The 15627-nt window shown below is 53.3% G+C and overlaps 1 protein-coding gene across 1 annotated transcript in view; it reads right to left on the bottom strand.

Annotated features, from left to right (window-relative positions):
* The window catches only part of LOC146341345 (vomeronasal type-2 receptor 26-like), a 40181-nt gene extending 36019 nt beyond the window's left edge, over window positions 1–4162 (bottom strand). Inside the window, exon 1 of the mRNA XM_084807384.1 lies at window positions 4113–4162. Within this exon, the coding sequence (XP_084663510.1) occupies window positions 4113–4162 (50 nt within the window). The remainder of the gene's footprint in view (window positions 1–4112) is intronic.
* Between the last annotated feature and the right edge of the window lie 11465 nt (window positions 4163–15627).

Raw genomic sequence — 15627 nt, 5'->3', positions numbered from 1 at the left:
GTTGGGTGAGGCGGGAAGCCTCCCCTCCCGGCCTGAACTTCGGGGGGAGAAGCCAAGCGCCTCCCCCCCACCACGAAGCCAAGCTGCGAAAAGGTAAGTGACTTTCGTACATCCCTAGCATATAGTTAGGGATGTATGAAAGTCACTTACCTTTTCGCAGAGGTGATTCGTTGTGGGGGGGGAGGTGCTCTGCACCTCCCCCCAAAATCCTAACCCTGCTGGCTCTGCTCCACGGCAACTCTGCGGAGCCGCCGGCAGGGTGCACTCACAGGCGTCTGGAACCTGCGGACAAAAATGGTGGTCACTGCAGTATCGCTGGTGGACTGGATTGACTATGGCCGCAAATGGTGTCCAGGATGCCATTTGCGGCTGTAAAAGCTTTAGTTTAAGGTAAATGCAGCCATTTACGGGTAGGGTTGGCAGAGAATTTCTCCCCGAAACTTCGGGGGGCCGAGCGCCAACGTGTTCGGCCCCCCGAACAAGTTTCGGGGAGAAATCCTCCGCACCCCCCCCACCCCCCGCACCCCCCCCCGGGACGGGACTTACCTTCGCCGAATGTCCCTCCCGGCGGCGGGTCCGGCCGGCGGTTCGGCGGGTGTTCGAGCGGGGCGGGAGCGGCAACCGGTCTTTGGACCGGCTGATGCCGCCGCCATTGCAATGAAAGAAAAAACAAAAAAACGCCCCCTGATAGGCTACGTGACGATTCACGTAGCCTATCACAGCTAGATTTGCAAAGTCAGCCGTGATAGGCTACGTCAATCGTCACGTAGCCTATCACGGGTGACTTTAAAAAAAAAGTGTGTACGGATAATGGCGGCCTCCATAGGGAGCCGCCATTCCCGTTCCTTATTTGGTCGCTGTAGTCTACGTAAAGATTTACGTAGACTACGGCGAAAATAAGGGCAATGCTATTTGCGTTGCCCTTATGTTCGCCGTAGTCTACGTAAACATTTACGTAGACTACAGCGACTAAATAAGGAACGCGAATGGCGGCTCCCTATGGGGGCCGCCATTACCGTACGTGCTTTTTTTTTTTTTTAAGTCACCCGTGATAGGCTACGTGACGATTGACGTAGCCTATCATGGCTGACTTTGCAGATCTAGCCGTGATAGGCTACGTGAATCGTCACGTAGCCTATCAGGGGGCTTTTTTTTTTTTTTTAACTTTCGCGTTCGCAGCCGGGCGAGGCGGGAAGCCTCCTCCCCAGCCTGAATTTCGGCCGGGCCGAGGCGGGAAGCCTCCCCCCCCCGGCCGGAACTTCGCGGGGGGACCAGCGAAGCGCCTCCTCCCCACCACGAACGTCCTTCAAGGACAGGTAAGTGACTTTCGTCCACCCCTATTTACGGGGAGAGATTTATGAAAGTGACTTACTTTTCACGGATTATGTTGATGGTGAGGGGGAGGTGATCCTCTCCCCCGGAATCCTAGATGGCCCGCTGTGCTCCACGGAGCAGCCGGCCAGGCCCAGCCCAGCCGAGAGCCGTCCGCAGCCGGATTTCCGGGCGCAGAGGGATCTGGGAAAAAAACAAACCTGCGTATGCAAATGGCGGTGGCTAAGGCCACCGTCATTTGCGTTCCTTATTTTTGGCCGTCTGAATCTACGTAAATATTTACGTAGACTATGACGGCAAAAATAAAGGGGAACGCAAATAGCATAGCGGGCGCTATTTGCGTCCCTTTATGGTTCACCGTTTTAGCCTACGTAAATCTTTACATAGGCTAAAACGGTGAATCAGAAAGGAACGCAAATAGCACCTGCTATGCTATTTGCATTCCCCTTTATTTTCGTCATCATAGTCTATGTAAATATTTACGTAGACTAAGACAGCCAAAAATAAGGAACGTGAATGGTAGCGGCCATAGCCGCTGCCATTTGCGTACGCGATTTTGTTTTTTTTAAACCCACCCTGCCATGATAGGTTACGTAAAGATTTATGTAGCCTATCACATCATGGTTTTGTTTTTTTTAACCTAGCCATGATAGGCTACGTAAATCTTTACATAGCCTATCACGTCTTTTTTTTTTTTTTAACAAGACTGGAAATGGCGGTGGCAGCAGCCAGTCAGAAGACCAACCACCGCAGCCGCCGCTGCTGAAGCCGCCGCCATAGCCGCCACCGCCCGGAAGATCTGCCCCAGGTAAGTCTTGTCCCAGGGGGATCCTCGGGGGGACGGGGAGGTAGGACGTTCCGCCACGGAGTTCGGGGGGCCGAATGCATGGACATTAGGCCTCACTGAGATCCGTGGTGGAATTCTCTGCCATCCCTATTTATGGGTGCATTCACCTTAAACTAAGGCCGTTACAACTGCAAATGGCATCCCGGACATAGTGTTGTATGAAAACCTGCTTACCTGGCTCCTCTGGGGTCCACAGGTGGGGCGAGGCGCTCAGTTCCTCCCCCCGGAATCCTCGATGGGGGGGAGGCAATCCATCCCCCTCCCCCAGAATCCTGTTTATTCCGCTGCCAGGCTGCTATAGACGCAAATGGTGTCCTGCTTAGGGGACGCCATTTGCATCCCTACGCTAGCCCGTGATAGGCTACGTAAGTATTTACATATCCTATCACGGCTAAAGCAGGGACGCAAATGACTTAGGGGACACCATGTGCGTCCTTGCTTTAGCCGTGATAGGCTATGTAAATATATATGTAGCCTATCACGGGCTGGCGTAGGGACACAAATGGCGGCCACTACGACGGCTGTCATTTGCGGTTGCAGCAGCCCGGCAGTGGCCGGAACCACCGCCGCCACTTCTTCATCCGCCGCCGGAGCCACTGCCTCCGTCACATCCACTGCCAGGTAGGTCCGTCCTGGAGGAATTCCAGGATTCTTTAGAATCTGGCCTCACTGGAGTCCATGGCGGAATTCTCCGCCATCCCACCCGGACGCCATTTGCAGCCCCACTCAATCCGGCCGTAGTCAATATGAAAAAACGTTATAGGCTATGTAAATAGCTATGAAAATACAGACCCATAGCCAATCAAAAGAAGAAACAGGAATGGATCACTTCCTGTTTCTCATCAGCAGCGATACGGATGGCAATGGCGGCAGTATCGCTTGCAGAATGGAGCCGCAGGCGAGGAGGATTCGGCTCCACTATGATCCAATGGGAGGCAGAGCTTAGTGGGATCGTTCTGCCACGTACCCTGGAATTCCAGGGAATTCGGCCTTATTGGAGTCCATGGCGGAATTCTCCACCATCCCTAGTTGCGGTCCAGCACACAATACCCTCATGTAATGCTTTGATATGCCTGTTGGTTTACAGTTGTCCTAGGACATAACACATCAGCCTGTGGGAGGCTTCTCCCCCTTCTGCCACATTTTCCTAGATGGTTTTCCACAAATACTCTTCAAGGCAGTGACATAGGGCAGTGATTGTCCCATGGTAGATGTATCACTTGATTGAATAAGTGTAATATCCTCAGACCGATGCAGTCCTCAACCAAGGTCCTTTATGATTACCCACCCCCTCAGTTAGAAGAACACATACCAAAACAGTTGCCTCCATGGTAACCACACAACATTCTGTACCGCTCCTATCCAGAAACCTGGTCAACATACATAATTCCCTTCCTCTTCCCCTCCTGCAACACTTATGAATTCCAGAGCCTAAAACAGGGTGATAAATTGCATTTTTATTTTTTTTCACCAAATTTACAGATGTCATATTTCTTCCTGGGGCACAGAGCATACTATACCTTCTCCCATTCCTAAAAAATCTTTCAAAAGGCTGCTGTAGAAATGAATGAATTTGGCAACAAACTAAACACCATGTAAGTCTCTGGGGAAAGTGCACACACACACACACACACACACACGTACACACACGTACCCCATTCCTCACCCCCTCACTATTTTCGCAATATTTACGTCCAAGACAGGTCAGGGCAAATTCCGCCTGCTGTGAAATGCCCTACCCAGCACCAGCTTGTCTGGCTGATGGGGGGGGGGCATTGCAGGCGGGTGGCGTGACAAGACGCATGGGCCTCTGATTGGTGCACCCCAGTCGCACCACCAGTCATGGAGGAGCAAGCCGAGTTGTCTTAAACTCGACCCCCCTCCCTATCTCAGATCTTTGGTGTGACGCAGCTATTGAGAGCTTAAGACTCGCCTGGATTCAACGCGGGATTCTTGCCTATTAGTAACCGGCTTTGTCGTCATTCCAGCCACCTGGACTCAGCGTGCTTCTGCGCGCCAAACTTCTCTTCATGCGCGGCTATCGAGTTGCCGACACTCACGGCGGGTCTCGTGCGCTCCGGCGCCGCTCCCTCTGGGACGGCACCTGCTGGCCATTGGGAGAGCCAACGTTGCTGGGTGATATCGTGTCGGCCCCCCCTCCTTCCTCCCTCCTTGCTGGCTCTTCTCCTCGAGCGCCTGCCGTGGCCCCGGGTTGGCCGGTGGCCCGGCGGCAGCACTCGAGCACGAGACCTCTCCTCTCCGCAGCCGGCCTTTACTGCCTGAGTGAGCGCCGGCTGCGGCTCCTGGTGTGCGCGCCTGGGTGAGGCGCTTTACTCCTTCTTCCCGGGGGTCTGGGTGGAGCAGCACGCGCCCACCTGCCTGCTCGCTCGGCCATTTGTTCACCCCCCCACTCACCTCGCCCACCCCCTCGGCCACTGGTCCCATCGATCACCCGTCCCCTCGCTCATTCGCCAGCCCGTTCGCCTGCCCGCCCGCTTGCTCGCTCCCCCACCTTCTCGCTCACTCACTCGCTCGCTCGCCCACCCGTTTGTCTGCCGGCCCACCGGCCCGCTGGCCAGCTCTCAGCCCGCCTGCCGGCCGGCCTGTCTATTAGGCCGCTGGCCTCCTCCTGGCTCACCTTCCGCCGGCCTCCACCCCCCCTCCCCAAAAGACTGCCGCCAAGGCCTGATTCTGAGTCTGATGAGGACTCGGACTCAGTACTGACATCAATTCTTTCTCGTCTGGAAGCTGCTGAGCGTTCCTCGGGGATCCCTCTTCCTCCCCCAGCCAGGCCCAAAAAGCCCTCAGCAGTCCAGGCTAAGCGAACGCGGCAACAGACCCAACGCTCGTTGCTCCTTTCTATTTCAGCTTGCCTGGACACTATTGAGGCATCCACCTCCTCTTCCTCGGCTCTTCCAGAAGGCGTACCGCCTTCAGTGGACCTCCTTACTTCTGTGGCCTCATCTTCCCTGGGCGCACAAACAGCAACGTCGGTTTTTCCAGCTAGGGATCAGAGCATGCCCACGATTGATACAGGTGAGACTGCTTTGTCACCTCAATTCGCCTGGCCGGGCATGGGGCAAATCATCCCATGGGGTTGGTTGCCGTGGTTTACCCTTCAGGGCGGCCCAGTCCCCCCTCTCCCACTTCCTTCAGTTACTTCAGCCTCCCCGGTTAGTACTCCCCAGACGGTTGCTTCAGCCTCAACTCCTAGTTCAATTGCTCCAGTGGCCAGCCCACCCAGTTCATTGGGGCCTGGCGCCTCATTCCCCTTACTGCTACCAGCAGGAGATGCCACCACGTCGGCCCTGCCACTGCTTCAGCCTCATCCGCTTAATGTCGCCTCCGCCAGTGTTTGGCAGGGGCCCGCCGGTTCAGTTCGGGACCCCCTGGCTTCCCTATCTCCTCCTCTCCTAGCCCCACAGTTGTCCTTGGTTGACCCATGCACCAACCTGAGTCGAGGATCTATGTCCACAGGTGCTACTTCCTCCCCTATTGGTTTTCACTTAACCATTGCCACCAGAGAAATATTTTGTGGGGTGAATTTACTGATGTCTTTGCCCTGCTCTTTCGCGAGCCCAAACCCAGCGATAAAGATAGGACCTGTGACCGAGATCCTGAGCGGAGCAAAGCCCACAAGGTGCCTCACACCTGGGCGAACTGGTTGCCAGGTTTTTTAATTTACGCTGGCATCCTCCAACAGAGATTCCCTGAGAGGGCTTGGGTTCTCACCAAGTACCTTGAAATAATATACAGGACTTACACCGAATATGAAGGGAGCGCATGGCTGGCCTACGATGAGGCCTTTCGAAGGAGGGCCGCCATTGACCCCTCCATGCGCTGGGATCTGAAGGACCAGGGCCTTTGGCTCCAATTCATGACTCCTTCTAGGCCAGGCTTTGGCGACAGGTCTGACAGTGGCCACATCCTGGCCAAGCTGTCACCTGCAATATCCGCTAGGCCTATTGCGGGTCCAGGGGTCCAACACCGCTGGCTGTGCTGGGAGTTCAGCTCCAAAGGTTCCTGCTCCCGAAACCCATGCCGCTTCCAGCACGAGTGCTCCCTTTGTGGCGGTCAACACTCCTGCTCCTCCTGCCCGAGAGCCAGAGATTGGAGAGGTCCCCAAGGGATGGCCGTGGTGGCAGAAAACAGGGCAGTGGGCATCCTCCCCCTCCCAAAGGGCCCCAGCCCAGTTAAGATTCTTCCGCTCCTTCAACTTCTAAGGCGTTACTCAAATTGTCGGGCAGTGATCTACTTGGAACGCGGCTTCACACTGGGTTTCAGGATCCCCTTTAAGGGTCTGCACAAGCTGTATTTGACTGGTAAACACTGGTCTGTTCTTAGCATGCGGCGCTTGGTGCAAGATAAAATTAACAAAGAAGTTCAGTCAGGTCGGGTCATCGGCCCCTTTTCCTCGCCCCCGCTACCCAACCTGCGGATTTCCCCTTTGGGAATTATCCCCAAGAAATTGCCCGCTGAGTTCAGGTTAATTCATGACCTCTCTTTCCCCAAGGGCTAGCCGGTTAACGATGAAATCCCAGATTCCCTATGTTCCGTGCGTTATACATCCTTTGACACTGTGGTAGACATGATAAGAGCCCTGGGCCGCGGGACATTGATGGGCAAGTGTGATATCAAATCCGCTTTTTGCATTTTGCCTATCAATCCTCTGGATTTTGATTTGCTGGGATTCTCCTTCCAGGACAAATTTCACATCGACCGCGCCCTCCCAATGGGATGCTCCATCTCTTGCGCCATGTTTGAAACGTTTAATACCTTTCTGGAATGGGCCATACGGGATAAGACGGGCTGCGGCGATGTGGTCCACTATTTGGATGACTTCCTATTTGCTGGACCCGGGGACGGCAGTCAATGCTCTGACCTGATTAAGGCGTTCATATCCCTTTCCTCAGATTTAGGTGTCCCTTTGGCACATGAGAAGACAGAGGGCCCAGCTGTTACTTTGACATTCTTAGGGATCGAGCTCGATACCCTCACACAGTGTTCTTGTCTCCCTCACGATAAATTGCTGGTACTTAAGAATAAGCTCCAATCCATCTTGCACCTTCATAAAGTCTCCCTTAGAGCCCTCCAACAGGTCGTTGGCCATTTGAAATTCGCTTGTAGGGTGGTGGCCCCCGGCCGCGCATTCCTGCGACGGCTCTGCTGGGCAATGTGGGGTCTTCAACTCACGCATCATCGCACCAGAGTCACCTCTGCTATGCGCATAGACCTACAGGTATGGCTTAAATTCCTGAGGGACTTTAATGGCATCTCCTTTTGGAGGCGCGAGTTACTTCTACGAGCCAACATGCAGATCCATTTGCACGCGGCTGGCACCTTTGGTTTTGGGCTAATTTGGCGAGACCAGTGGTGCCTGGGCCAGTGTCCGGAGAGCTGAGCTGCCAACAGTATCAGTCGGGACCTCACCTTCCTGGAATTCTTCCCCATTTAAGTGTCAAGGGCTCCTTGGAGGGCTCTCTCAGTCTAATCCAGTAGCCAAGTCCAGACACAGACAAAGGGATTCTTTTCAAAGCTTTATTCTTCTCTTACAACTTCATAACTCTACAGGTAGCAACTAGATCTGAACAGCAGCATCCCTATGCCCTAAGTTGGAAGAGTTGGTCCCCGTTTGAAAGGCAATTACTGGCAGACCCCTGAATATAAGGACTAGGGAGAATCCCTCCCTTTTTCCCTTGGATCCTCTGGGCGCAACCGTTCTTTGAGCGCGGACCCTTTGGTGCCGCTCTCTGCATCTGCGCTGCGCCACCCAGTCTGCTATCTGCGCTGAGTCACTCCCTGGACTGCTTTCTAAACTAGGAATGTGGGTGGGAGGAATCTCCATCAGCTGTTGGTCCTGGGGAAAAGGAGTGCGCTCCTCTCCCCAAGGAGCAACTGCTCTTCCTCAGCATCAGAACTACTCTGGGAATCTATGGGCTCAGTGTCCACCTTGACATCATCCCCGATCCCACAAGGCCCTCCCTCCTGCTCCTCCCCTGGGGCCCCGGGCTTGTAGGGGTACAGCTGGTGGAAGCGCCTCAGCAGCAACGGAGCATGCACATTTTTCGCGGGATCCCAGGATCGCTCATCAGGCCTGTCCCAAGAATGAGGCACTGCAGCTGCCGCCAGGCCCTGAGGGGGAAAAATCAGAGGGGGGGGGTGTCTCCTCACTCCCTGGCTGGAGTTCAGGCTTACGAGAAAGAGCATCCGCTTGTAGGTTGTCTGAGGCCTTCACATGGCAAATCTTAAGGTGGAACCGAGAAAAAAAAAGCGACCACCTAATCTGCCACTGGTTTAAGGCACGGGCTGTCTGAAGATGTTCGAGGTTGCAGTGGTCGGTTCTAACTTCGACTGGGTGTTGTGCCCCCTCCAGGAGATGACGCCAGGTCTCCAAAGCGGACTTGATGGCCAACAGTTCCTTCTCCCAGATGGTATAATTCCTCTCAGACATGGTCAGTTTCCTGGAGTGGTAGGCGAAGGGTTGCAGCCCGCCGCCCTCCCGATGAGGCTGAAAGAGCACCGCCCCCACCGCGAAGTCAGAGGCATCAGTTTGCACTACAAAAGGCTTCGTCGGGTAGGGATGTAACAGGATCGGCTCAGAACTGAAAAGCCTCTTAAGTTCATCGAAAGCCTGTTGGGCTGATGCTGTCCAATGAAAAGGAGATTTCTTGCCCTTAAAGAGGTCCGTGAGAGGAGAAGTGAGCCGAGCAAAACTGGGCAGGAACTTTCTGTAAAAATTAGCAAACCCCAGAAAATGTTGCAAGTCCTTCTTGGTGGACAGAGCCTGCCAGGAGAGGACAGCCTGGACCTTTGCAGGATCCATCCTGATACCGTCAGGCGAAATAATGTAGCCAAGAAAGTCCAAAGAGGTTAGGTCAAACGCTCATTTCTCCAGCTTGGCATAAAGATAGTTCTCGTGAAGGCGCTGGAGTATGGCAGAGACATGGTGTTGATGGGCCTAGGAGTCCTCAGAAAATATAAGTAATTCATCGAGATACACAATGAGGAAAGTGTCCAAATAGTCCCTGAAGATGGCATTCATAAAATGCGAAAAAGTGGGAGGGGCGCAGGCTAACCCAAAAGGCATTACTAGGTATTCATACACTCCATACCGGGTCCCGAAACAGGTCTTCCACTCATCCCCCTCCCGGATGCGAATGAGATTATATGCGTTACGCAGGTCCAACTTTGTGAAAATCTTGGCTCACCCCAGGTGCTCCAGCATCTCTGGTATGAGGGGTAGGGGGTACTTGTCAGGGATGGAGATGGAATTTAGGTTTCTGAAATCATGCACCGGCCTGAGTTCTCCAGATCTTTTGGCCACAAAGAAGGTAGGGGCGCAGGCGGGGGAGGAGGAGGGGCAAATGAAACCGCGTTTGAGGTTTGTGTCCAAAAACTCCCGCAGAGCTCGAAGTTCCAGCTCCGACATCGGATACAGCTGGCCAGTGGGGATGGTCACCCCCGGAATGAGGTTAATGGCACAGTCAAAAGGGCAGTGGGGGGGAAGCCGGTCAGCCTCTTTCTTGTCAAACACATCCCGGAAAGCTGCATACTTCTCTGGGAGGATGACAATCGCTGAAGGACTGCCAGAAGCAGATGAGGAGGGAGAGGAAAGGGTTAAGGCCTGGGCTGGGACTGGCGTCTCCCCCGGGAGGCAATGCTGCCGGCAGTAGGGAGACGCAAACTCCACTTGCTGAAGTCCCCAAGAAATCTGAGGGTTGTGCTTAGAGAGCCAATAAATCCCCAGCACGATTGGGCATAAGGGAACCTTGGCTAAGTGAAACTGAATCTGATCAACGTGGGACTGGGTGCGCATAGCGAGCAGAACTGTAATCTGGGTCACCGCGCCCAAAGAGAGAGGACGCCCATCAATGGTCTCCACTGCCAATGGGGGCAGGAAGGGGCAGGGTAGGAATCTTGTGTAAAAGGGCAAAGGACTCATCCATGAAACTGGTCGTCGCCCCCGAGTCCACTAAAGCCAGGGCCTCCACCCCCCCCACTGAGAGGAGCGGAGGTGAACATGCAACAGCAGATGGGAGGGTGGGGGGGGCTGGGGAAAGCACCCACCCAGTGGGGAACTGACCCCCACAACTGAGGCCGCCAACAAGCCTGGGGGGCAGCCTAGTCAGACCTGGGGACAAGGAGGAGGGGGAAGGAGAGGAGGAGGAGGGGGAGGCAGCGGAGCAGTGGATGTCCCTCAGCAGGTCTTGGTGAAATGCCCCAGCTTTCCACATCGAAAACATCGGCACTCAGCACGGCGGCGCTTAAACTCCTCTGGCGGCAGTGAGGCTCCAGTAGCTCCCAGCTGTATCGGGGTCTCCTCTGCCCCCAGCGTAGGAGCGGGGGGTGGGGGAGGAGGCAGGAAGCATGGGGGAATTGGAGGAGGGAAATACCGGCCCCTGGCTCCCCACCGGGTTTGCCAGCACCCCTCCAGTCGACTATCTATCTGAAGGCAGGTGTGGATGAGCTCCTCCAAAGTAGGTGGGCTGGGCGTGCGCGCCAACTCATCCAAAATCTCGTTGTTCAAACCCTCCAAAAACTGAGCCAGTAGTGTGGCATCATTCCACTGTAAATCCTGCATCAGCAAGCGAAAGGAAGTCGCGTAGCTAAGGGTGCACGAAAGTCCCTTACCTGTCCTCGAAGCTTTTTGCGGTGGGGGGGAGGTGCTTCGCTGCTCCCCCCACACAGTTCAGGCTGGGGGGGGAGGCTTCCCGCATCACCCGGCTGAAATTCAGGCCGGGGGGGAGGCACCTCGCCTCGCCCAGCCACGAACTAAGAAGTTAAAAAAAAAAACGCCCCCGTGATAGGCTACGTGACGATTAACGTAGCCTATCATGGCTAGATCTGCAAAGTCAGCCGCGATAGGCTACGTCAATTGTCACGTAGCCTATCACGGGTGACTTTAAAAAAAAAAAAGCCCGTACGCAAATGGCAGCCCCCATAGGGAGCCACCATTCGCGTTACTTATTTGGTCGCTGTAGTCTACGTAAATCTTTACGTAGACTACGGCGAAAATAAGGGCAACGCTATCACGGCTGACTTTGCAGATCTAGCCATGATCTAGCGAGAAGAAGTCCCGAAGCCCATTTAGCTGCCATGCCTGACAGCAGGCTAATGACAAAAACCACACGAACCTGTTCCGTCTGGAAATCCTCAGGTCGAAGGCACATGTACAGCTCTGATTGGGCCCTGAAAATCTGAAAAAGTTCTTTCTCACCAGAAAACGTCTCTGGCAACGCCACCGGGCACTTGCGGCGTGGGGGAATCGGAGGTGGGGGGGGTTGAAACGTTGCCTGTAGATTCTGCATGGCAGCCGTCAGTTGAGCCATCTGATCACAGAGCATCTGATTCTCTTGCGCCAGAGCTTGCACCGTTGGATTCCCGGCACTCTCCATAAGGCAGTAGGAGAAAAGAGGGAGAGAGGAGAGAGAGAGAAAAAAAAGAGGAACGGGGACCAAGCTGTCAAGGGCTCCTTGGAGGGCTCTCTCAGTCTAATCCAGTAGCCAAGTCCAGACACAGACAAAGGGATTCTTTTCAAAGCTTTATTCTTCTCTTACAACTTAATAACTCTACAGGTAGCAACTAGATCTGAGCAGCAGCATCCCTGTGCCCTAAGTTGGAACAGTTGGTCCCCGTTTGAAAGGCAATTACTGGCAGACCCCTGAATATAAGGACTAGGGAGAATCCCTCCCCTTTTCCCTTGGATCCTCTGGGCGCAACCGTTCTTTGAGCGCGAACCCTTTGGCGCCACTGTCTTCGTCTGCACCGCACCACCCAGTCTGCTATCTGTGCTGAGTCACTCCCTGGACTGCTTTCTAAACTAGGAATGTGGGTGGGAGGAATCTCCGTCAGCTGTTGGTCCTGGGAAAAAGGAGCGCGCTCCTCTCCTGAAGGAGCGACTGCTCTTCCTCAGCATCAGAACTACTCTGGGAATCTATGGGCTCAGTGTCCACCCTGACATTATGTGGCTGCACATATTTGGGCAGACTTGATGGCCAACACTGTCGCTCTTTTTTGGTGAGACACTTTGGCTGTAGTGCACATCATTAATACATTATCCTCCAGAAACCAAAGGGTCATGGAGTTAGTTAGAGCATTTACCCTCCAATGCCTATGCCACAACATATGGTTCCACGCCCGCCACTTGCCGGGTCTGGGGAACCCTGTAGCCAATGCTTTTTCATGAAACCAGCTCGACCAGTTCCATGCGTTGGCTCCGTGGGCATGTCCGCTGCCAGACCCCATGCCAGACGAACTGTGGGAGATTGGCGCTCTCAAGTCGAACATACTATCCTGAATTCTATAGCCCCCAGCACTAGAGCTGCCTACGAGAGAGCAGGTAGGGAGTTTAGCACCTTCAGGTGTGGACTTCAGTTGCAGGATGTGTGGCCCTTACCTGTGGACCACTTGTTACAATTCTGTGTACATCTGCATAACAAGGGACTGTCTGCTAGGACCATTTCGGGGAAGCTCGCCTCTTTGGCCTTCTGGGCCAAAGTGCGAGGGGTGGAGGACTCCACCTCAGATTTCTGAATTAGGAGGGCTGTGCAAGGCTGGGCATGGATGTCTCCCGCCCCGCCAGACTCCAGACATCCTTTGTCGCCAGTTATTCTTATAGGGCTTCAGGCATTGTGGCCCTCCATTTGCTCTTCTCCATACGAAGCCTCCCTCTTTCACGCTGCAGCCTTAACAGCCTTTTTTGGGGCCCTAAGGATTTCAGAACTGGTCTGGTCATCCAAATCCGACACCACCAGGAGGGCCTTGAGGTATTCCGATATCCTGATCCATTCTAGCCTGATTCACCTCCATATTCGACATTCAAAAACCGATCAGTCAGGCAAGGGAGCATTAGGGACCCTTAACCAGGCCCAGGCCGACCAGTTATGCCCTGTCAGGGCCTTGCGGGCTTTCACTGAGCATCGCGGGGTGAGAGTTTCCCCAACTGCAGTTTCCCCAACAGGTGGTGATACAATGGCTCGGCCGACAGGGTATGTGATGGGACGGTCTTCTCCCCACACTCTTTCAACGAGGTTTGGTCAGTTTCCCTCCACAGGTCCTGGTGTTGCACCTAGGAGGGAACGACCTGGGCTACAAGCCTGGAAAGGGCTTGATTGAGCAGGCATTGGCCGATCTGCGGACGATCCGATCGGTCACATCGCTGGCCGGGGGTGACCATATTATGGTCCACAATGCTCCCGAGAATCATGTGGAGGGCGCAGAGCAATGCGGCCATGGAATGGGCCCGGCACAAGGTGAACAGAGAACTGGCACATGGGTTATCAGATCATGTGACGGTTGCATCAACCACCAAGGAATCCATTGGACTAGGAGGGAGCTTTACAGGCAGGACGGCGTCCACCTGTCAGACATAGGCAATGACTTATTTTTGGCCGATCTGCAAAGGGGCCTGCGGGAAGTTCTTCTGCGCAGGTGGGGGGAGTTTCACAAGCAATAGGCTTGTAACTCCTGTGGCGGCTAGGACGGGCAAAACAGGAAAGGGAGTAGGGATGGTGTGCATGCAGAAGCACCTTATGGTGACAGGTGACGCCTGAGGCCCCCCGAACAGGTTGTGCGGCTCGGCGGGGGGATAAGGGTTGCCTGGGAGACCAACCCTACTCACTCACCCAGGTGTTGTGCGGCACTGGGTTGGGGGTGACACCGGAAGGTCTACCTCCCCCAGAAGGGGCAGTCCGGAGGGATGGCGGGATCACCGCCACCCCTCAGGCTGGGTGTGTTTTCGCCCAAGAAGTGTCAGCTAGCCGCTGACACAGTTAGATGCCCGTCCTAGTTACCCCTTTGCAAATATTTCAATAAATGTGGCCCAATTTTCAACCCAAGCTTGTTGTCTGCGTCTTCTTTGACCCATCTCCGCTGGCAAAGGATATTATTCAACTCATGCCTAGTATTCTGCAGCTCTTGATAAAGTTCTGCTGTGGGGGATTTGATTCCCAATCCTGTCCTGCAACACTTATGCATTCCATAGCCAAAAACAGGGTGAGAAATAGTTTTTTTTTATCTTTTAAACAAATTTACAGATAACTCATAATTCTTCCGGGGACACAGTGCATACTCAATTACCTACAAACTCTTTTCCAAAGGCTGCTGTACAAATGGATGAATTTGGCAACAAAATAAACACCATGCAAGTCTCTGGGGAAAACACACACACACCCGTTGACCTGCTGGTGTAAACTTGTCCAATTTTAAACTCCTACAAATATTTCTTGGACGTTCTATCTCAAACATGGTGCTGACCTTCCTCAAGCCCGATCTCTCCTATACTGCCAAGTTTCAGATCACTCCATTCAGTCATTTTCTCAGTATTTTGTTGTTGTTCAGTCGTTCAGTTCGTGTCTGACTCTTTGTGACCCCATTGACCATAGCACGCCAGGCCTTCCTGTCCTGCGCTCTCTCCTGGAGTGTGCTCAAGTTCATATTCATTGCATCGGTGATGCTATCTAGCCATCTCATCCTCTGCCGTCCCCTTCTCCTTTTGCCTTCAGTCTTTCCCAGCATCAGGGTCTTTTCCAGAGAGTTTTCTCTTCACATTAGGCGGCCAAAATATTGGAGCTTCAGCTTCAGTATCTGTCCTTCCAATGAGCACTCAGGGTTGATTTCCTTTAGGATGGACTGATTTGACCTCCTTGCAGTCCAGGGCACTCGTAAGAGTCTTCTCCAGCACCACAGTTCGAAAGCATCAATTCTTCGGCGCTCAGCCTTCCTTATAGTCCAGCTCTCACAACCATACATTACTACTGGGAAAACCATAGCTTTGATTAGACGGACCTTTGTTGGCAAGGTGATGTCTCTGCTTCTTACTATGCTGTCTAGGATTGCCATAGCTTTCCTCCCAAGGAGCAAGCGTCTTTTAATTTCATGGCTACAGTCACCGTCTGCAGTGATCTTGGAGCCCAAGAAAGTAAAATCTGTCACTGCTTCCATTTCTCCCCCTTCTATGTGCCAGGAAGTGATGGGGCCAGATGCCATTATCAATTTTTTTTTAATGTTGAGTTTCAAACCAGCTTTTGCACTCTCCTCTTTCACCCTCAACAGGATCTTTAGATCCTCTTCGCTTTCTGCCATTAGGGTGGTATTTCAGTATAAGTCCCACCTATTTCTGGTTGTAACAGTAGAATAGCATTCAGCCAAATCACTCTTAACATGAAGCCATGACTGTAGCCTTCTGATAACATGATGTGCTGGCTGATACTTTGAGGAACTGAACCACAACACCAGAATCGGTTCCAGATCAAGAATATGGAGAGAGCAGGGAGGGGGGGGGTTGCTCACACCTATCATTAGTAATATGGCTGTAAAATTGACACAACTAGAAATATACAGAAAGCAGTGAAAAGATTTTCGTATCAGGGCTATTGTACAATTTATTTACTATCTGGGCTATTTTTTATTTATTTGCATTCCTCTATTTAAATAAAGAAAAATAAACA

The sequence above is a fragment of the Heloderma suspectum genome, chromosome 6 (assembly GCF_057233095.1).
Source record: "Heloderma suspectum isolate Gila_16-S chromosome 6, 16-S_ref, whole genome shotgun sequence".
Lineage (NCBI taxonomy): Eukaryota > Metazoa > Chordata > Lepidosauria > Squamata > Helodermatidae > Heloderma > Heloderma suspectum.
This window is presented reverse-complemented; position numbering and strand designations above follow the sequence as displayed.